The sequence below is a fragment of the Lemur catta genome, chromosome 4 (genome assembly GCF_020740605.2).
Source record: "Lemur catta isolate mLemCat1 chromosome 4, mLemCat1.pri, whole genome shotgun sequence".
Lineage (NCBI taxonomy): Eukaryota > Metazoa > Chordata > Mammalia > Primates > Lemuridae > Lemur > Lemur catta.
This window is the reverse complement of record NC_059131.1, coordinates 106595189-106619254: the sequence shown is the minus strand read 5'-3', so window position 1 is coordinate 106619254 and position 24066 is coordinate 106595189. Positions and strand designations below refer to the sequence as shown.

The 24066-nt window shown below is 35.8% G+C and overlaps 1 protein-coding gene across 4 annotated transcripts in view; it reads right to left on the bottom strand.

Annotated features, from left to right (window-relative positions):
- WDR19 (WD repeat domain 19) overlaps positions 1 to 24066 on the bottom strand; it is an 88641-nt gene that overhangs the window by 21603 nt on the left and 42972 nt on the right. For all 4 annotated transcript variants that reach the window (XM_045550535.1, XM_045550536.1, XM_045550537.1 and 1 more), the window contains 14 exons: positions 20895 to 21044; positions 19171 to 19318; positions 18843 to 19047; positions 16510 to 16669; positions 16198 to 16308; positions 14106 to 14215; positions 11122 to 11179; positions 8936 to 9076; positions 8773 to 8855; positions 8217 to 8300; positions 6284 to 6430; positions 5833 to 5957; positions 3138 to 3250; positions 1683 to 1751 (listed from right to left, as the gene is read on the bottom strand). In XM_045550535.1, coding sequence (XP_045406491.1) covers positions 1683 to 1751; positions 3138 to 3250; positions 5833 to 5957; positions 6284 to 6430; positions 8217 to 8300; positions 8773 to 8855; positions 8936 to 9076; positions 11122 to 11179; positions 14106 to 14215; positions 16198 to 16308; positions 16510 to 16669; positions 18843 to 19047; positions 19171 to 19318; positions 20895 to 21044 — 1704 coding nt within the window. The remainder of the gene's footprint in view (positions 1 to 1682; positions 1752 to 3137; positions 3251 to 5832; positions 5958 to 6283; positions 6431 to 8216; positions 8301 to 8772; positions 8856 to 8935; positions 9077 to 11121; positions 11180 to 14105; positions 14216 to 16197; positions 16309 to 16509; positions 16670 to 18842; positions 19048 to 19170; positions 19319 to 20894; positions 21045 to 24066) is intronic.

Genomic DNA, 24066 nt, shown 5'->3' with positions numbered 1-24066 from the left:
AACCAAAAGACACCAGACACAAAAGGCCACATATTGTACAATTCCGTTTATATGAGATGTCTAAAATAGACACATCTGTAGAAACAGAAAGTAATTATAATATATAATACATATAATAATTAAGATAGTATGGTATTGGTACAAGGACAAGTGAATAAATTAATGGAAAAGACTCAAGAATCCAAAACCAGATTCACACACATGGTCATTTCATGTACGATAAACACTCATGGTGATTCAGTGGGGAAAGGATGGTATTTTGATAAATGGTGCTAGGTTAATTGGATATCGACATGGAAAAGGAAGATCCTTGTTCCCTACTTCACAGCATATGCAAAAATTAACTTGGGATGGGCATGAATCTAAATGAGAAAGCTAAAACAATCAAATTGGTGGAAGAAAACATAGGTGAATATCTTTATGACCATGAGTTAGGCAAATATTTCATAAATTGGACTTTATTAAAAATTCAGAATTTCTGTTCATCAAGACCACTAGAGAATAAAAAGGCAAGCCACATCTCAAGAGATTTTCATGATATATATAACAAAAAGACTTGTATCCAGAATATATTAAAAAAAAAAGTTCAAAAAAAGACTTGAATACCACTTCACAAAAGAGGAATTTCAAATGGCCAATAAACATATGAAAAAGTGCATATCATCAGTCATTAGAAAAATGAATGACAACTATAATGAGATACCACTATACTTCTATCAGAATAGTTAAACTGAAATATACTGGTAAGTGTTGGTAAAGATGGGGAGAGACTAAAATTCTTCCATTGCTGGTAGCAGCTAAATTGGTACAACCACCTTGAAAAAAGTACTTGGCAGTATCTACTATTGCTAAAAATATGTTAATCCTATGACCCAGTCATTCTACTCCTGGATATGTCTCCAGTAAAACTGAGTGCTCATGTCCACCAAAAGGCACCAACAGCTTTACAGCACCTTTGTTCATGGTATGTCCAAACTGGAGACAACTCAAATGTGCATTAACAGAGAAAAGGGTAAGTAAATTGTGGTATAGCCATATAGCAGAACACTACACATCAATGAATAAGCATGACCTATTGCTACATGCAATAACACAGATGCACCTGCAAACATAATGCTCACTGAAACAAACTGGACACAAAAGAGTACATATGCATAATTCCACTTATATGAAGTTCATAAACAGGCAAAACCAATCTATAAGGATAGAAGTCTGAATTTTGATTTCCCTTGGTGAGGGTTACTGACTGGGAGGAGGTGACATGAGGGGGGTTTCTGGGGAGCTGGGAATGTCCTATATCTTGATCTGGGTGGGGGCTACACAGATATACATGGATGAAAAATTAATCAGACTGTACACTTAGGATTTGTGAACTTTACTGCGTACAAGTTACACCCAAAATAAAACCCAAAGGTTCTTGTCATTTCATTTAGACACAGATATTGTATCCATAAATGGAATGATATGATGGCTGTGATTTGCTTTAAAATAATTCAGGGAAAGAGAGTGGGGAGTATGAATAAAATAAGATTGTCCATGTACTGATAGCTGTTGAAGTTAGATGATGTGTCCGTGGGAGTTTGTTATACTGTTTGGTTTACTTTTGCATATATTTGGAAATTTCTTTTAAAAGTTTTTAAAAAGTTGGCATTCTTGAAAATTTCATTATAGAATTTACTTACCGTTTCAATTGCCATTTCTAGTGCTGCATTATCTTCTGAGCTGGAGCATTTCAGGAAGTGTTTAAGTGCCTGAAATGAGAATTGTATGGCAATTAAAAATTTTCAGCCTGTTTTCACATTGGGAAAAACAAAGCTTTCACACACATAAAGTAACAGTAGTTTATGAAAGTATCTTCATCTCAACCAGGGGCATGTACTTGTAAAGTGCTGGGTCTTAAGTAAATACTTAAAAGCTGGGTATAGTTTAAAAACAATGGAAGGATTCAGTTAACCCTCTGAAGAATCTAGTTCTGATTTCTAATGAAATGAAAATGCAAAATGTGCCCTCTTTCAGTAGGAAGATTTAATTATTTTCATTCTTTTATTCTTTCAACAATATTTATTGACAACCTGCTATCATATATGTGGACTGTGCCAGATACTGTGAAAAATACCAGAAAGGGTCTGATACGGCCCCTCTTTCTGTGTGATGTACGATCTGATTGGGGACATATATGTGATGTGATGATAAGGAACCAATTATTTTAAGTCATCATTGTCTATGTCCTCAACACCACACCACCACACCTAGGAAGGAATTTAAGATTATAAAGCTTAAAAGACAAATGGGCAGTGCAGCCAGTTGGCTTTATGGGTGCTCTCAGGAAGAAAAGATGGTGCCCCTGACGGTGTCGCAGAGGAAAAAGGACTGGAAGGATGAACGCGTCTGTGGTAGGTGGTGCAGAAAGGAGTCTGGATGGAGGAAGATGGGGAAAGGCCTACCTGTATGAGTTTAGTATAGGATTCTTCTATGGAAACAGGTGGATGCCAGATTGGGAAGTTCAGGCTGGTTGGTCAAAATGTGGAAATTCTCTTGAGTGTAAGCTAAGGAGCTGGGTCTGTATTTTGAAACTAGGAGACCCAGACTTCTGACTGTCTTTTTAAAAATCCTATGATTTCTCATTATTCAGCCCAAAATCCTGAATGTCAACAATTGCTGGAAGTAAGAGTAGCTGTCCCCTTCAGACAAGACGTGTGCCATCCAGTAGTCCCTGCTTTGCACATGATCAATGCACAACTTTACCCACAACTACATTTAAGTCCCTTGTTTGGACACCTTAACCCCTGCCTTAGGTGAAGGGGCTCTTTAACAATGAAAGCAACTACATTTTGGGAGCAAAATGAAGGATGAGTTATAGGCAGAGAAACTAAAAACAGAAAACAGGAAACTATCACAGTAATCAGAAGCAAGCAAGCTGAGCTTGGAATGGCACGATGGCAGTGAGAATGAAGAGTGACAGAGGTATGAGAGATTATGAAGGAAGATTGTAATTGGGTGTGGGAGGGAGAAGAAGGTTTCAAAGTTGGCTCCGAGATTTTCAAATTGGGTTTGTCTGGGAACATACTGGCATTTACAAATATTTCCTATAATCATTCCTATGGAGTCCAGTAGATGTTTTCTTGGCAAATACTAACTCGTGAATACTGGCCACACAGCAAGAAGAATTTTCCAGCCTGAAAATGTCTTTTTTCCCCTTCAAAGTATAAGGCAATGCTTTGATAGTCTTCATTAGTAGTATCTCCAGAACCTACAATAGAAGTTCACTGAGTAAAATATCTGAGCAAAATTTGTTTACTTTTTATTGCTAAACTAAAAATAAGACCCAAAATCATGTGCTTAAAAATTCTTAACAGCAAACATCAATGCCATTATTAGTGTCTGTTTTCATCACAAAACAAAAAATTCATCATAATCATCCCAAATATTAACTCTGTTCCCTCTTTTCATTCTAAACAGGAATCAGCAGAGGAAATTATAAAGCTTTTGAGAATCTAGGTTATGGTTTGCCATTATTCTTTGAGATCTTTATCATTTTTTTGAATCTTAATCTCATTTCCTAAAACAATAATAACTGTGACTATAACCTCAACCATCATTTGCCTAGTTTCAGAACAATCAAAAGTTAATCAGGCTGGGTGTGGTGGCTCACGCCTGTAATCCTAGCACTCTGGGAGGCCAAGGCAGGAGGATCGCTTGAGGTCAGGAGTTCGAGACCAGCCTGAGCAAAAGTGAGACCCTGTCTCTATTAAAATAGAAAGAAATGATTTGGAGAGCTAAAATATGTATATATAGAAAAAATGCCTGTAGTCCCAGCTACTCGGGAGGCTGAGGCAGGAGGATCCCTTGAGCCCAGGAGTTTGAGGTTGCTGTGAGCTAGGCAGATGCCACGGCACTCTAGCCCAGGCAACAGAGTGAGACTCTGTCTCCAAAAAAGAAAAAAAAAAACAAGTTAATCATAATACACATGTAATCCACCTCCCTTTTTTTTAGTAATGCCTGATTGAAATAGTCTCTGTATATTTCTTAGATAAGTAGGGAAGATGATATTCAAGTGGCCAATAGATGCTAAAGATATTACTGTTTTTCTTTTGCTTTGGGGCCTATGTATATTAAGCACAGAGGAAAAGGACCCCAAAGCTGCTGGAGTTCCAATTCATTGTTTACATTTACCTATGGGAGTTGGCGGTCCAGTAGGACACTAAAGTATAACAATTGCCCTGCACCCCAGTCCAAGAAAGATAATGGAGTTGGTAAGAGAAAGGTGTAAAGCAAGGTGATGAAAAGTGTGTGTTTTGGGGGTAGGAGGAGACATATATGTATCTTACAGAGGACAAGCCAGATCCCACGTGAACTTAGAAAAACTTAAATGCTTCAGTACAATGTTAATGTGTAATGTTAGAACAGAAATGTCAAGTTAAACATTGGCAATTCTAAAGTTGCTTGTATCTGTACTTCTTTTCTTTAGTTCTTTATTTTCTCCAATTACCTTAATGATTTCCCAAGATACTAGAAGATGCTTTTGTTCCCTTCAACACTAAAACAAAAATTTTCTCATGAATCTTATCATTGATTCTTACGGTCATTTTGTGAATTTTTTTTTTTTTTTTTGAGACAGAGTCTCACTTTGTTGCCCGGGCTAGAGTGAGTGCCGTGGTATCAGCCTAGCTCACAGCAACCTCAAACTCCTGGGCTTAAGCGATCCTACTGCCTCAGCCTCCCGTGAGTAGCTGGGACTACAGGCACGTGCCACCATGCCCGGCTAATTTTTTCTATATATATTTTTAGTTGTCCAGATAATTTTTATCTCTATTCTTAGTAGAGACGGGGTCTCGCTCAGGCTGGTCTCGAACTCCTGACCTCAAGCGATCCACCTGCCTCGGCCTCCCAGAGGGCTAGGATTACAGGCGTGAGCAACCACGCCCGGCCCATTTTGTGAATTTTAAAAAACAACAGAACACAAAAAGGACAAATATTTTATGATTTCACTTAGATGAGGTACCATGAATAGTCAAATTCATAGAGACAGAAAGTAAAATAGTGGTTACCAGGGGCTAGGAGGAAGAGAAGAATGGGGAGTTATCATTTAATGGGTACAGAGATCTAGTCTGAGATGAAAAAGTTCTGGAGATGGACAGTGGTGATCGCTGCACAACAGCGTGAAGGTATTCAATGTAACCTAACTGCTGTACACTCTTACATGGAAATTTTGTTATGTATATTTTAGCACTATCTTAAAAACTAAAGCAAAACAACACATATAATGTTACAGTGTAGCCCATAAAACGAAAATCTGAAAATTATTTCAGTAGTTTCTATGAATAATTAAAAACATGGGAGGTATAAGCAGGTATTCTCAGAATACAGAATTCTCTTTTAGACCTTCAAAATCTTTAAAAACTACATTCTGTGTATATCACTCTTGATCAAAGTAATCATATATTCTTAATTTGTAACTCAATTTTTTTAAATTTATGAAAATATTTATTTACATCTTCAAAAATCATCCTCCATTTCCTATCACCTTCATTTTGAAATCTTTGCTTTACCACTACTGGTTGATAAATACCAGGATTTAGGAAATCTGGAATTGACCCAAAAAAACTTTAATTTTTAAAAATTGTCCTTTTTATAATACCATCTCACCTTTAAGTAGTAGGGATCTTGAAATCTAGCAAGTATCATACAGGGCTGTGTGTGTCTATGTTTACCTGGTACACATTCACACCCAAGGTGCCTGTGTGTGTATCAATCTGATAATTAGATCACAAGAGTAGAAGTGTTTTATGATAAAAACCTTTAAGAGAAATCAGGGGAAACAATGATATTTACCAATAATGTCTGCATAGATTTCCATTTTGTTGTGTTGTTGAGCCAGTGTAAAAGCTTCATTGTTACATCTGGACATGACAAGAAACTGGATGGCGGACCCATAGTCACCTAGCTGTAGAAAGAACCTGTAACAAAGTACTTGACTTAGTACTTGATTAGCTTGACTCTTATATAAAATAAGTTTGCGATTTACAAAATAAAATCATTTTCAACCAGGAGAAACCATTTAAAAATAAAAACTTATTAGTAAACTACAGTTCTACATTACATGTTTATACTTGAAAAACATACTCTCCTACAGTGATCACAGTGGCCTTTGATTAAATACCTAGCCCTAACAAAAAATTTGAAAGATTAATATTCCTTTTGAATTCATTTGATGAGGGGGAGGTGAGGGATTTCTTTTAAGGTTAGTTTTTGAAAGTCCAAAAATTTTAATGCATTATGTTACCTGGCTACCATTTTGGCTCCATCCAGAGACTGGGTCTCTCTGACAATACTGATAGCTTTTTCAGGATGATTGAGGTGATCCAGATAGATGCGGATCACACTGTTCCACTGTTTTGCATTCTCATAAGCCACAACAGCTTCTTTGTATCTGTAAAAAAACACTTAGATCAGACAAACTTTCTTAACATTGTCAATTTGGGGGAAAATGTCAATAAATGTTTGGGACATTTTCCTGTTTTACTGATGGTGGCTGCTTATTTTTCTTGAATTTCTTTTTCCTTCATCAGAAAAAAAATACCAGGAACCAAACCACTAAAATATGTTCTTTTTTAGGGGTTTGATAAACTAACAGTAAAATACCAATACTGAATTGTATTTTCTAATCTGAATCAAAGCTATATAATTTTTTACATTTTACCGTTTTTTTTCAAGAGGATTATACTAGTAATATGGGATTCTTTTAGATAGCATAGAAAATATAGAATTTTTCCCAATAATAGATATAGCTTAATGGTGATATATGAAATCTTTTTTTTTTTTTTTTTTATTTCAGCTCATCATGGGGGTACATAAGTTCAGGTCATATACATTGTCCATGTCCCACCCATCCCCCCGAGTCAGAGTCCCAAGCGCGTCCATTCTCATTCTCCAGACAGTGCGCCTGGCACTCATCATGAGGGGATGGAGGTATGACTACATGAAATCTTTGTATGTCAACCTCTAGATGGAGCTCAGGACTTCTCTTCAGTTTTTTTTTTTTTTTTAAATTTTTTTTTTTGAGACAGAGTCTTACTCTGTTCCCCAGGCTAGAGTGAGTGCCATGGCATCAGCCTAGCTCACAGCAACCTCAAACTCCTGGGCTCAAGGGATCCTACTGCCTCAGCCTCCTGAGTAGCTGGGACTACAGGTTTGCGCCACCATGCCTGGCTAATTTTTCTATATATATTTTTAGCTGTCCCTATAATTTTTTTCTATTTTTAGTAGAGACGGAGTCTTGCTCTTGCTCAGGCTGGTCTCGAACTCCTGAGCTCAAACGATCCACCGGCCTCGGCCTCCCAGAGTGCTAGGATTACAGGCGTGAGCCACCACGCCCGGCCTTCTCTTCAGTTCTGACCAGCTCTTAGATCATTCCATTTCAACAAGACATTTAGTGCGTATCTCTATTTCCTAAGGTTACTTTCCCAAAAGCAGAGGGTTATTAACCTTTCAACTTTTCACTTGTCTTAATAGATATTTCCAAGTTATGTTCTACAGGCTATAGAAATTTACACTTCTATCAGTCACGTACAAGTTCATTTTGACAGTATGGTTATTAGTTTAAAATAGGTCTTTCCCAATATGATAGATTGCTTTAATTTAATTATTATGAGCAAGGTAGAACTTTTTCATGTTTACATGAAGTATAATTTCATATTGTATTTCCTTCTCGGGGACTTGTCTTCTTGTCTTTAGCCCATTTTCCTGTTAGTGTCTTTGAGTTTCTTGTATTAAGCTGTACGAGCTCTTTGTATATTTAGGATATTAACTATCCATTGCTATATTTTAATACTGTTTTGTGGTTTGAACAGTGATGCCACATATGTGGAATTCATGTTTCTTCACTTTTCTTTCCCTCTGTATCCTTAAGTTATCCTCCTTAATAAAACAATCACTTAACTTCATTTTCATGCCACATTGTATCAAAATTTAACTTCTAGTATTTAATCCTTAAAAAAAAAAAGACAGTTGTCTCTGTTTCAGTATGTGAAGGAAGGACTGAGGTATATGAGATATAGGAAGATTTTAATAGTCTGGCACTTGAGGCCATCGAAGGGTATATGAAGATATTTTCTGTCTTTCTCTGCTTTGCCTTTCTTAGAGGGTTGTAAATATCAATTTAATTTATAAAACTTACATTACTTTAAATTTTTATAAATTTGAGAGATTGTACAAACCTTCCATCTGCTTCTTTAGCTTTGGCATACTGCAAGTGGATCTTAGGAGAAGAAACATGAGGCAGAAGCTCACCAACTTTTGCCCTAGAGATGTAGGTTCAAGAGAATAATATCAGCACGACATTCACAACAAAAGTAGCTTCCTACAACCAAGTATCACTTTTTAGGATTCAAAAAATAGTTACCAAGATCTTTCAAAAATCTTGGCTCCCATAGGTAAGACAAGATTCAGTTGCTTTTTCTCCTACACCCACCACCCAAGTATGGGAAAATGAAGGTTAGTCTATTAATTCTTCCAGGACAACAGGGTTATTGTTTTTTCTTAGTAATTTATCTGATCTGGGATTTTCCCACACCAAACCAGTAGAATGTGCTGTTCTTTGGAAAAAGCACTATTAATATAAACTCATTTAAGGAGAAAAAAGAGATGGAGGCCAGGCCCAGACAAGGGAACATAATGGACAAGGAGGAAGCATGGCAAGGAGACAAGTGGGGGGACCCTGGGGACACATTCATTCCCAAACCTGCTCAGAAACAAATCGTAGCCACCTCTTACCAATTCTTACAGCGGATGTAAACAGATGCTGCTTTATCGTAGTAGAGACCTTTTTCATATAGTTGCGCTGCTTCTGAAAATTGCTAAAATAATATGGGATTATTAAAATACTAAATTTATTACGTGTAAGACCACATGAATATTTACACAGAGAAAAGAAGACCTTCATGTTCTCCAGTATGGCTCCACAGTCTCTTTTCAGGACCCTGCTGGGATGCTTGAGGGCCTGGTTAACCCCGCGGCGTATGTCCCCCATTCTTATGGACATCTGGGCCACTCCGGCCAGACACAGCTCATCGTGTTCCTGCAATGGTAAGGCAGATACTAACAAATCAGACCCCAACTTAACATGATATATTTCAGTCAGAACAATGAATTTAAATCTAAAATGAGTCCAACGGTTATGGTTTATTTTCATTTATCTTTTCAGAGACATCTCATGATTTTGAAGTAACACTGAGTCTTTTTTTAAAACCAGCTATTACAAAGTTATATTTTGTTCTTCAGAAGTCTAGATCTTTTGTGCTTAAGATCAAATTTTTACTACTCCTTGTCATGATACCTTATATGTCTTCTTGGTATAAAATTTTATATAAGAAGTATATACTGGCTATATAGCATAAATGCTATGAATAAAAGTAACCAATCAAATTGAAGATTTCTCTACCAGGCATAAATAAACAAAAAACTTTATTTAGAATTGTTTAATTCATTAAAGATAACAAAGACAGCTAAAGAACCTTTCAAATAACTAATCTGTACTAGTAAAATGTAATGTCAGATATTTTATCTAAAGCAGCATGTCTAGAATTTTCTGTGATGAAACAAATATTCTATATCTGCCACTATATTGTTCACTATGGTAGCTAATAGTCAAAGTGGCTACTGGGCATTTGAAATATGGCTAGTATGACAAATTGAATTATAAATTTTATTTAATTTTAAATAACTTACATAGCCACACATGGTTACTGTATTTGAAAGTGCAGATAACGAATGAACTAAAATAGATATAGCCAAAGAAAGAAAATGTCACAAAACCAAGAGAAAAATGAGCAAAGGATATGATTAGGCAATTCATAAAAAAAATACAATTGGCCAATAACTAAATAAAAACATGCTCAACTTCACTAATAATCAAATACACACAAAATGAAATTATTTTTGCTGATCAAATTGGTAGAGATAAAAGAGATGTTAACATTAAATGTTGTTGGGAATGTGGAGGAAGTGGATACTCACACACGCAATGGGTATGAATTACTACAACTTCTTCTGGAGAGCAAATTAGCAATATCAAAAATGAAAAGCATACTTTATGACCTAGAAATCACACTTATAAGAAAACATTCTTCAGAAATACTATCTTAGGTAGCTAAAGATACATGTACTAGGTAGAATATTCATTGTAGTGTTTTGGTAATAGAAAAAAAACCCACAAGTATAATTCAATAAGGGAGTAGATGAAACAATTATGGTACATCCAAGCAATGGGATATTAGAAGCTCTTAAAAGATGAAGACAGGTTCATATGTATTGACTTGGAAAGGCCACGAAGAAAGCAAAACATTACTGTGCACAGAGTGGATACTCAGTTGATCTTTGCTAAATGAATGGACATGAATTATTTCATTTTTAGTAAAAAATCCTTATTATATACATGCTTAGAAGAGATTCTGGACAGAAATATATAAAATCACTAATAGTTGTTACCATTAAAGGGTATGGATGGAGCTGACAATACTGGACTCTCACTTTTCATGTTAACATACTTTGGTAATTTTTAAAATTGGCTGTAATTAGGTTGCATTACTTACATAATAAAAAATGCTAGATACAAAACAGAAAATAAAGTATTTTCAACCTTTAAAAAACATCACCTAACTTAAAAACAGCACTTTTTATTACAAATCTTAGCTTTTTGAGCTAAAATTCTGGGATGGCAGAATGAGGTGGCACAGTGAGTACACGCTTTCCAGGTTCATCTTAAAATTTACAGTATGAGAGATGAAATGGCAGAACGAACTTTTATGGACTGGGAATTCACTTTCAAAATGGTTACTGAAACTTTTAAAAAGTAAAATCTTATTTCCAACTTTGGAAGCTCATATTTAGGATGCAATGGAAAACCTCTTTCAGGTTGATAAAAAAATTGTCATCTTCAGTTTTGAAGAAGTTTCAAGTGTTTTGAAAGGATTTAAGTGTATCCTTGCAAAGCTGTTAAACTGAAAAAGGCTCACCTACTAGATGCTGAATAAATATAATGCAAATAAGACTATAATTTTTTAAAATGAAACTGAAAACAAACTCAAAGATAATTATGCATATCTTATCTTTATTCAAGGTTACCTTATTATCACCTGTCATTCCTTTCTCATAATGTGCCAAAGCATTTACATAATCACCCCTGAAAGAAAAATCAGAGTAAATTTTAATATATAAGAATTTTATTTACATATACAAGACTTAAAAAATAATCTTTGTCACTGAGTTGCTTATGCTGACAAAAGATGTGCTAACCAATAGATGCATTCTTTCAAAGTGTAGTCCATCATAATTTTGCTACTTTAAAAATAATTATTAAACAGGATTATGCTACACTGTAAGGTACTGTGTGGTAGGCTAGCCATTTTGGGGAGCTATGTTAAATTTCACGAGATGCTTTTGGTTAATTATTTCCTTTGGGGCACTAAATGACAATCATGTGACCATAAAAACCAAAGTTTTTCTTTTTTTCCAAAGACACAATATTTATAAGAATATATATGGAGAGAACTGGGTGGCCGTCAATTTATCAAAGGATAGAAATGGAGGAACATACTGGGGATTAGAGTATTAAGGGCCCAGGTTCTTGCTCTGAGGAAAAGTATTATCATGATATAAATAATAACATTCCCTATTCCCATGACTGATGCTAACGTGGATCTGTATATCCGTAAGGCATACTTATTATTTCAATTTATTCTCATTATTGGGACAGAATGAGTCAATGATTTGCCTAAGACCCTTTTCTTTTTCTCTCTCAGCACTAAAAGCTTTCATCTCTCTCCCTTCAGTAGTCTAAGACCCTTTTTGAAATCCATCTTCCTCCAAGAAACCATCTCCTCCAGATTAAATTTAATCAGCTCTGAAAATGGCATCAAGATCTATCTTGTCTCTAGTTTATCAACATAGGCAAGTTATTCGACTCTCTAAGCCTCATTCAGTTTCCTCATCTATTGATGTACAAGGAAATTTTTGGAAGAGAAGCTGTTCTGCTGATTGAGAACTTTGTTTTGGTCAGCCCAGGGCTTCACAGTCAGTAATGTTCCTGAATGGAAATTTCTAATACTTGGCCCCAATTACGTCAACCAAGCTAGGATGTCTCCGGACAATAGGAAAGATGGTTCCTCCTTCAGGGGCCTGAGGTTTTCCTTGGGCAAGCTCAATTAGGAGATGCTAAATTAAGATTTTAGAACTCTCATTTTTTTTTTTTTTTCCGAGACAGAATCTTGCTCTGTTTTCCAGGCTAGAGTGCCGTGGCGTCAGCCTAGCTCACAGCAGCCTCGAACTCCTGGGCTCAAGTGATCCTAGTGCCTCAGCCTCCCAAGTAGCTGGGACTACAGGCATGTGCCACCATGCCTGGCTAATTTTTTCTATTTTTAGAAGAGACGGTCTCGCTCTTGCTCAGGCTGGTCTCAAACTCCAGACCTCAAGCAATTCTCCCACCTCAGCCTCCCAGAGTGCTAGGATTACAGGCAGGAGCTACTGTGCCAGGCCGGAACTCTCATTATTTTTATGTTGCTATTTTTAACTCTCATTTTGTTACGATTTTGAAACTCTCACATGGATCTAGTGCATTAGTCTAATCCCAAACTGGAGAGTTAAATCTGTCCCAGACTTGAGAAAAATTAGCTGAGTGTGGTGGTACAACACCTGTAGTCCCAACTACCTAGGAGGCTGAGGCAGGAGGACCACTTGAGCCCAGGAGTTTGAGGCTGCAGTGAGCTATGATGATGCCACTGCACTCCAGCCTGGGCAACAGAGTGAGACCTTATCTCAGGGGGAAAAAAAAAGAAAGAAAGAAAGAAAGAAAGAAAATGAAGAACTATGTAAAAAATTAAAAAAAAATCAAATGTTAGAACTATATTTCCTTTGTACAAAGACTAATACTTTCCCACATTTTAATATTTTTGAAATTGGAACATATCTTATAATAAATATAAAAAAATTGGTTGTGATGTAGTTGCCATTGCATAACATGTATGAACTTATTTTTGCAAATAAATTTTAATTTATTTTCTCTGTAAGTATTTGCATTGGTAGCACTAACCACGGCTGAATGTTAACTTAAAGTGGGATCCTGAGTGCCTCTAAAATTATACTTTTATGCAGAATTGAAATAAAAATGTATGGTCTGTCAAGACTGTTGAGAATTAAGATGGTCTAGCAATTAAGAGAACTAGAAAATTCTGAATTTGTCAGAATAGATTATGGAATTTCCAAAGATAGGAGAGACGTGTGAAGCCTATTTGTGTATTACAAAGGATTATTACCCAAGCATTGAATATCCTCCTGTGAAAAGCTTCTGGTGTGACTTTCAACGCTAACTAATTTTCATCCATATGCAACTCAGCTTAAAAAAGAAAAAAACTAAAATTTAAGCAACTAGAAGACATAGACCAAATCTTGGTGTTTTTTACTATGCCTTGAAATTATGTAACAAAGTGTTAAAAGATGTCAGGACCATGAGCATAGGTTATGAAAAGCAGTGTGTCACCCCGATGCTATGAATAATTGTTGATGGCCAAATATGACTCAAAACAATACTTAGACTCTAAATATGGAAAAAGCTTAGACCCAGAATTAGATTTTGATGCTGAATTAGATTTAAATGCAAGGACAAGACATCATTAGTTAGAAAAAACATTTTTTAGATGTATAATTAATATAGTTTTTTTGATTTTTAAAAAAAAATTTATTTCAGAATAATATAGGGGTACAAACATTTTGGTTACATAAATTGCTTTTGTACCATTTGAGTCAAAGTTGTAAGTGTGCCCATCACCCAGATAGTGTGCACTGTATCTGTCAGGTGTGAATTTCCCCATCCCTTTCACTCCCTCCCACCTCCTTGATTTCCAATGAGTTCTATTTCCATATGCACATGTAATAAGTGTTGAATGATCAGTTCCAATTTAATGGTAAGTACATGTGGTGCTTGTTTTTCCAATATAGTTTTTTTGCCCTAAAAAAAGCAATTATTAAATCTGTGGAGGGCTTTATCGTTAATTAGGAAGTTTAGAATATGCAGTATTAGCTAGTGCTTGAAACACATAAAAATGAGGACTTACGTGAATTCAAGCTGAATAGCATATTCTTTTGATATAAATGGTATTTGGTCTGGGGCCAGACGCTTTGCCAGCTGTAAAGCGCTGTCCCAATGCTGCAAATCCCTTCTCATCTGTTAAGAAGAGAAAGATCTTAATTTCAAAGGAGCAAATTATTTTGCAAAGTTACCATATAGTGGTAGTTTTAATAAAACACATTGAAACAACTTTTTGTTTAAATAATGAAACTTGATCTTTGATAATAGCACACATTCTCGGTGAGGGAGTGACAGAGCCCTGAAGGGAGCAAAAATTGATTCTTGGGGGGCAAAACAATCTTAGCCATTACAATGGTTTGTGGCCCTCCAAAAGTCAATCCTACTCATAATACCTTATTTCTTAGTATTTAGGTTTTTCTCAGTAGGGAGAAATTAAATTTAAATTAAATCAGTTAAATTAATTTTTCCTTTTAGAGGGGTGATGATAAAGAAAAGTTGAGAAACACTTTTGCTATAAGAATTGAGGTTATTTTCTTAGAAAATCTGAAGCTATGTCACAACACGAATAATAGCAAACATAAATAAAATGTAAATGTGCTTTTCTCCATGGTTCCTGTGGTCTTTTATCTGTGTCTGGTCCATAATTTGAAATATAAACTAATCATTAATAATCTTTTGAAGTTCACTCCTTACTTTATTCACATTTTATAAAGAATTAATAATAGCTAATATTTTTCAAATGCTATTCTCTGCCAGGTACTGTTCTAGGGCACAAGCTTATTTACTTTTCACAACTCTCCTTTTGCAATGAACTTTCCTTGTACCCATTTTAGAGATTCAGAAATTGAGGCAAAGAGAAGCTAGTTTTGTACATAAGGTTACATAGCTAGTATGTGGCAGAGGTGGGCAGTAGGGCTCTGTCTCTGACCTCTTTACCTAAATAACTCATCAATCTCTTTTCTCAAGCCATTACCTCCAATTCTTTCCAATTCAAGCAGCACATGACAAGCACCCACAGCTAACTGCAGAAGAGCTAAGATGACATCTTTGCCTTCACACATTGCAGTCATATTCCTACTTCAGTGAGTGTAAGTCCAAGTTTTAAAGACTTCTCAGAGTGTCCCCAAGTATCTCAAATAATACTGTAAAATTATCTAAATTTTTCTTAAAATTATTCACTTTTGATTTAAAAATGAAAATTTGCTATACAATAATCTGAAAAAGGAAAGTTGTGAAATTAATAACACATTTTTAAAACAACATCTTGTATACAGTTGTAGAAACGCTGGTTTCAGGCAGAATAATATCAATAATTATAATAGGTACCATTTTTGTGTTTTTACTATTGATCAGACACTGTGCTAAATGATCTAATTCTCATTTTTAAATCTTTACAACTGTTCTGTGTCCCATATATTATTTCTACTTTAAAGAAGTGGGATATAGGTCTCAAAAAACTCAAATAACTTGTCCAAGGTTGTGGAGAGCTGGGACTTGAACCCAGAAGTATCTGACTCTAAAGTCCATGCTCTTAATCATTTTTCCACATTGCCACCTCTCCCTTCTTCCCTGCCCTTGAACAAGGTCCTTCGTTTTGTTCTAGTCCCTCTCCTGCAATGCTCACCTCTGGGAAACTAATCATGGCACACTAGTCCTTAGCACACCTCTTAATACACACGAGAATTTTATACGGTAAGTAAAAGGTAAGTGAGCCTCAGTTTTCCCATCTGGAAAATAGAGAAAATAATAGTATTTTCTCATAGGATTGTTGTGAGAGTTAAATGAGTTAATATACATCAAGTGCTTAGAAAAGTGCCTGGCACATGTGAGCACTCAATAAATGGTGGCTATTTTTCTTTGTTTTTGTAAATTACACAATCTGTTCTCTTTGGACACATGCAGACTTTAAGGTGCTTGACAATGATACAATACTATGCTTTTTATGTCTCCACAGAATGCATAATGAAAACATTTTTGAAGTTAATGAGTACTCAGAACTGAAAAGTTTCGATGGGAGGACGGGAAAGGCATGCAGTGCCTGGTGCTGAGAAAATCTAACTGTACAGAAGAGGTGACCCTCCTTGGCATGTTCTTGGCAATCTCACTTGCTGCCGTACCTCCAGGGCAGCAGCAGGACAGCTGGATGCAAGGTACAGGTCCTGAGCCAGGTTGAAATCGTTAGTAAACATGGCAAGATGTCCTGCCAAAAGATTGTAGTCCTCTACTCCCTACAAATAAAAGAAGTTTTGATGAGAAGAAATACAGGGGTTTAACTTTTTTTTCCCTAAGCACTTTGCTCAGTAGGAAGTGGCAATGTTCTATCAATTCACTTATTTATGAAACAGATAAGATTAACTGCAAAAATTTAAAATGTTTGAACAAATAGCATTTAAATCTTAACCTGATGCTTCTTATAAAATGCTGTTTACCTTTATTTGTTCCAAGGACATTACTATGCCAACCTCTCTAATTGTCCTATAAACACGGATCGCAAACTCCACTTCCATGTGGTGTAGACAAGCTCTGGCCAACTCATTCCAGGCAGCCCCATCATTCAGAATCCTGCACATTTCCCAAGCATCAGAGAACCTGGCATTTGAAAACATGAATTTAATCAGAGAGCTCTAACTGCCACATATTAGGCAATTTTCAGACTATATTTAATCTAATATCATGCCCTAGATAAATTTTGCAAAGCATTTTTAACCTTTGTCATTTCCAAGTAATTAAAAAATATTTAAACTTTCTTCTTTTCTCATACAGATGTTTTTTCTTGCATTTGAGTCTCTACTCTATAACCAGCCCCTTCAATTAACTAAACAATTCTATTTATTTGTTTTATTTCAAAGATAGATGAAAATTATTTTTGTTCTCATATAAGTCTAATAAAATTAGTACTCTATTCCTATAAATTTGGAGGTTTAAAACAGAGCTCAGCAAACTATGACCTGTGAGCCAACTGCACTCAGCTGCCTGTTCTTGTAAGTCATGTCCGAGTGGAACACAGCCCCTTACTAGCTCACTCGTGTAAGGGTTGTCTAGAGCTGCTTTCGTGCTACAACAGCCAGCCTGGGTGGTTGCAGAGACCCTATGGCCCTTAAAGCCTCAAATATCTTCCATTTGGTCCGTAACAGAAAAAGACTGCCGACCTCTGGTTTGAAACATGAAGGTAAGTGCCAATTGAACTTTTTGTGAAATTTCCACATCAGTGAATATATCCAGCTATCTATCCACATATTCATTTTTTCATCCAACACACATTTACGGAGCTCCTATTATATGCTTGGAACCAAGATACAAAAGTCAAACACACATTCATTGTCCTTAAGGCAGTCTTAATTGGGGAAAGTGGAAGAGACAGATAAGTAAACAAATGACAATAACATGCTAAGATAGAGGTAACTGAGTACTTGATATGTGAATCTCTGCGCTAAGTCTTTTGCATAAATTCTCTCATTGGATTACCCTATTACCCTAGGCACTAAGTATTATTTATTATTTCTCCTCTATAGAGGAGGGAAGTGAGGCTTAAAGACCTTAAAGACTAGCCGAGTCACACAGAATAAGTGCTAAAGTGCTCACTGTGCATACCGCATCCTGGCCCTGAGGCAACACATCAGAAAGACCCCAACCAGGACGGCCTGTGGGGGGGGGGGCAGTCAGAAAAGGCTTCCTGGAGCAGGAGATGATGGCTCCCATGATCATTTAGAGATAAGGAAAGGGCATTCCAGGAAGAATCACAAAATATACAACTCAACAGCCAGCAGAAGAGAGAGGAAATTGAGGGGAGACAGTTGAGCTGGTATTAAATCAAGTGCCTAGGATGTCATGCTGAGGTCCCTGAGGAGTTTGGAGTTTTTCATAAAGGCAACAGGAAGTCAGTGAAAGAGCTTGAGCAGGGGAATGAGAGCATCAAGACCACATTTTCAAAAGTGTGTGGAGACCGGATTAGATTGTCACGAGACTTTCAGGAGAGAGAGCAGTTAGGAAGAGGTTACATTATACATTACTCCAAGTGGAGCCGCAGTCAAGATGGGGAATACAGGAGGAGAAAAGGGTCAGAGGTGTGCGTGCGTGTGTGTGCATGTGTACACGGGCACGTGCATGTGTGATTAGGAGGGAGGGGAATGGAGGTCTGGAGAAGACAATGCGTCCAGTTTTAGACAGGGCAAGTTTGAGGAGCTCAAAGACGTCCAAGTACATAGAAGAAGGCAGTTGTAAATACAAATTTAAGTTGAAGACCCAGATTTTGGAGTCAGCTTCATATGGGTGGTATTAAAGCCATGTAAGTAGAAGAGATTCACTCAGAAATAATAATTAGAGCAAGAAGAGAAGGGAGCTCATGGGACCCTGATAAATAGCAACATTTAAGACATGGCCAGAATAATTAGAACCACAAAGGAATTCACAGCGGCCCTAAGAGGTAAGAGAAAAAAGCAGGAAAAGGAAATCTCAAACAAGGCAAAAATCAAACTTCATGATGATGAAATAAAGATTACTGTTGAAATAATTAGGTTTATTAGAATTTCACAATAACTGGGCTATTCAGGTGCTTAGAAACCTTCTTGTTCTGAAGGACTTTTGTAATAAAGTATCCATATAACACCGGATAATAGCACTTCCTTTATCTTATTTGAGCCTCAGGATCACCCAGTGAAGTAAACAAGGTAAGTACCATTATTTCCATTTATTTAATAGGAGTTGACCTTTAAAAATCACAAAAGCAAATGAGAAGTTTTAAGAGAAGTGTTTTAAATCCTACCTTTTTAGCATTAAAGTCTGTGCCAGCATTTGTCTCAGTTCATTAGGCCCCTTATCTTTTAAGCTGTCCAGAAAGCTGTGGGTGCTAAGGTAGATGCTGTTTATTTTTCCACTCTGTGTCTGGCAGGTCAACTCTCCATTATATAGCAGCAGAGGTTTATGAGAGAAGGGAACTTTGGTGCCACCAGCCAAAATAACCTTGGATCCTATGTTATAAAGCAGACATCTTAATGCTGACAGCTAATACTTAACATAATTATCAGAATGTTTCAATTTCATTGCAATGGAAATTCATTTATCAACAAATATACAAAAAAGTGACTAAGTACCTTGTATAGTGTCCTTGTGAAAGACATAAGTATACACCTTATCATCATCATAAGCGACAAATACACCTTTATCCATTGGCCAGTTTTCCCAAAGAACACCTTTAATGGTTGGTGAAAAATCTGGAATCTCATAGGTAGCATCATTAACCTAGAAAATAAAATTTACAGATTTGCCCCACGTCTGTACTTAAATCATTATCATCTGCCTTGGTAGGAGCCTGTTTGCAGCCTGAGCTGGTATAGCGTACCCGTTCATATGCAACCTAACATCACTCCAACCACACAGGGAAGAAAGTTCCTTTTCCCACTCCTATGCTAGGTCTGGCTTGAAAAAAAACTATAGTTATTTGGCAAATCAAAGGTTTGATCTAAAATTTGGTAAATTTGTAGTAAAAACTCCAAGTCTAGACATAAAGCTTCAGGTTAAGAAAAAAAGTTGAAGCTGCTCAAGATGACAGAACTAAGGACACACTTGTTTAGAAATTTTTCAATAATACTGAGTATTCAATAAGACTGGGTATTAAGAGACAAAAATTAATTCATACATTGCTTGAACTTTACATAAATTACACTGGGCGATGTTTGATTTCAAAAAACTTCTCTAAAATGCATTACAACAAACATAAATATATAATCATCCCTCAGTATCCACAAGGGGATTTGTTCCAGGACCCACCCCTCAGACATCAGAATCCACGGATGCTCAAGTTCTTTATATAAAATGAGTATTTGTATTTCTATATAACCTATGCACATCCTCTTTAAATCATCTCTAGATTACTTATAACACCCAATACAATGTAAATAATTGTTATACTGTATTGTTTAGGGAAGACAGAGACACAAAAGTCTGTCCATGTTCAGTACAGATGCAACCATCCATCTTTTTTTTCCCTGACTATTTTGCGGTTGGTTCAATCCGTGGATGCAGAACTCATAGATACAGAGGGCTGACAGTACTATTATAGTAATTTACACTATTAGAAAATCAATCCATATAATTCCTGTGAACTCAGGTAGACAGACTTATATATATATCTTGAATAAGGAACTGAGAAATACTTGCTTCCTTCCTACTCGATCTTCCTTGCAAAATAAGAATGAATATAAAATTCCTGCAATTAACAAACTAATACTATGAAGCTGTGTTGTCTAATACAGTAGTTCCTAGTATAATGTCCAAGTATAGTAAATGATCTAAAAGGACATATCTGTTTTGCTAAATCTATTTTCAAAAAAGTTAAGGATGTTTAAAAATAGGAGTGACTGACTTTTAAAATGGGTCCATCCATTTTTACTCAACCAGTACAAAAATACCTTCTCTTTGTGTTCAGGATTTTTAAGGAAAGAGGAAAAGCAACTGTAGGCAGAAAAGACAAGGTATATCCCCTGCCTCTGATGCTTAATGCATATTTGGAGATAAAAGTCATGTAGAGGATGATACACTGTAATAACTGTAATATTGTGCAGTACATGATAAGGTTAAAACTGGTATAGAATATAATAACTATTTTTCCCTGGGACTGCCACTATGAAAAACTGCAGAATGCAAAAAGTTTTGACATAAAATAGTCATGAAAATCTATCACAAACATGGTATCATGCAAATGATAGCCAAGTATGACAATTCTTAGCACTGTTTAAAAGAAAATTTTATATGAGATACATTTTCTTCTTATATTGCACTTTAAAAAGATAAGGATTTCTAAATTTTCTAGACTTACTGGACAGTAGACAAATCCATCACTTTTTTCATCAATGAAAACTAATATGGTCCCATTTGGGTCAGGAAAAATCTTTTTCACACTAACAGGATGTCGATAATCATTAACAAACTGCCAATCTTCAATGTAGAAATACTGAATGACTCCAGTCTAAAAAAAAAAAGAAATCCAGTCATGAACATCTAAGAGGTGGTCAAGAAAATACTGACTTTCAGCATTTAAGTTAAACATTCTTCCTAATTTTAAGAGAAAAATGTATTTTTGGATGAAGAAAGAGTCTAAGAATAATATTTAATATATGTGAAAGGTATAGGTCCTAGAAAATAAGTAAAATGGGATTAAACATTTTATTAATTCTAATATTTTTAGTGATATTAAAGCATAATTGATTTTTATATTTCCTACTTACTGAAAATACTCCTATTTTTTAAGATTAACTTTGAAATGTGTTACTTCAAATATTTTTTGCTGTTAATAGATGAATTAGAAAATTAATTTTAAGATAAGAACAAAAAACCCACCCAGTATAATCACTTGTATTTCTATGTGTTATCAATGAACATGTAGACACCAAAATTAAAAATATAATCCCATCTATAATCACTCCCAAAATGAAATACTTGGGTATAAATTTAACCAAACATGTACAGGATTTGCATGTTGAAAACTACAAAACACTAATAAATGAAATCAAGGATTTAAATAAATGGAGAGGTATACTATGTTAATGGATTGGAAGACTAAACATAGTAAACATGTTAAATTCTCCCCAAATAATATAAAGGTTTAACATTATTTCAATAACAATCTCAAAAAGATTTTTTTATGGATACAAACAAGATTATTCTAAAAAATTTTTTTTTTTAGACAGAGTCTCACTCTGTTGCCCTGAGTAGAGTGCCATGATGTCAGCCTAGCTCACAGCAACCTCAAACTCCTGGGCTCAAGTGATCCTCCTGGCTCAGTCTCCCGAGTAGCTGGGACTACAGGTGTGTGCCATGACATTCAGCTAATTTTTCTAGTTTTAGTAGAGACAGGATCTGGCTCTTGCTCAGGTTGGTCTCAAACTCCTGACCTCAAGTGATCCGCCCGCCTTGGCCTCCCAGAGTGCTAGAATTACAGGCATGAACCACTGTGCCTGGCCTAGATTATTCTTAAATTTATATGGAATGGCAAAGGAACTAGAAGAGCCAAAACAATTTTGAAAATAAAGGGTAAGGTGGGAAATTAGTCTGCCCAATTTTGAAGCTTTCTTTTTATAGCAAAGTAATTAAGACTGTGCTTAGCACTCTGGGAGGCCGAGGCGGGAGGATCGTTTGAGCTCAGGAGTTCGAGACCAGCCTGAGCAAGAGCAAGACTCCATCTCTACTAAAAATAGAAAGAAATTAGCTGGACAATTAAAAATATATAGAAAAAATTAGCTGGGCATGGTGGCGCATGCCTGTAGTCCCAGCTACTTGGGAGGCTGAGGCAGAAGGATCGCTTGAGCCCAGGAGTTTGAGGTTGCTGTGAGCTAGGCTGATGCCAGGGCACTCTAGACAGGGTGACAGAGCGGGACTCTGCCTCCACAAAAAAAAAAAAAAACAACAAAAAACTGTGATATTGGTGGAAGGACAGACACATAGATAGATGGAACAGAGAAGCCAGAAATCTACACAGATATGCTCAATTGATTTTTTTCCCCTGTTTTTAAGATATCTGTACTTTTATTTTTAATTAATAGCTTTATTGATATAATTTGCATACCATATAACTCCATGGCTTTTAGTATATTCACAGAGTATGCACCACTTTATCACAATCAATTTAAAATAATTTTAAACATTTCATCAGCTCAAGAAATTCCACTTAGCAGTCAATCCAGATGCCCTTCAATGGGTGAACTGTTAAACAATCTGGTACATCCATGCCATGGAATGATACTCAGCAATAAAAAGGAACAAACTACTGATACACACAACCTGGATGAATCTCCAGAGAGGTATGCTGAGTGGAAAAAAAAAAAAGCCAATCCCAAAAGGTTGCATATTGCATGATTCCATTTATATACCATTACTGAAATGGCAAAATTATAGAAATGGAAAACAGATTATGTGTTATTAAAATACCAGGGTTTAGGAGAGAAGTAGGTATGGCTATAAAACAGCAACATGAGGGATCCTTGCGGTGATAAAATTGTGCTGTATTTTGATTCCTATCAACGTCAATATCCTGGTTGTCATAATGTACTATAATGTTACCATGGGAGAAACTACATAAAGGGTATATAGGACCTCTCTCTGCATCGTTTTTTTTTAACAACTGCATGTGAATTTACAAGAATCTCAAAATAAAAAGATTAAAATAAAACACATGATAATATCTTGGACTTCTATTTCGGTCAAGATGGAGTAAGACACTAGATGTACTTTCCTACCACAAACAACCAAAAATCATAGACAAAATGCATGAAACAATAGTTTTTATGATATTGGAATCAGGCAACAAAGGACAATGATTGTTTCTCTGTTGGGAAACAAACAAGGTGAGCCAGACGGGAAAAACTTATAACTCACAGAGCACTGGGTAGAATACTCAGGAAAGTCTTGCCTCAGGAATGGGAAATAAGTGGCTATCATTGAGCACTATTTCATACCTGCCAGACAATTCATAAAAGACCCAAAAGAGTCAAACTGTTTCCAAATAAATTAACTGTATCCCAGAACAAAGTTCAAAAATATTTTAGGAATACAAAAATATCCAGCCTCCCAAAAGGTAAAACTATCAGACATGCAGGAAAACAAGACCATAATAAGAAGAATAATTATCCAATCAAAACGGACCCAGAACTGATCCAGATATTATAATTAGCAGATAAGATCATTAAAGGTTATTATAACTATATATCACGTTTAAAAAGATCATTGGAGACATAGAAGATACTAAAAAAAATCTTCCACACATGAAAACTATCATATCTAAAATGAAAAATATATTGGATTAATGGCAGATTAGACATGATAGAAAAAAAGACTAGTGAGTTTGAAAATACAGCAGTAGAAACTACTCAAATTGAAACAGAAAAAAGAATAATAAACTTGAAAGAGCATCAGCCTGTGGGATAGCTTTAAGCAGTGTATTGGAGTCCCTTAAATTGGGGAGGAAAAGGAGGGAGAATATTTGAAGAAATAAT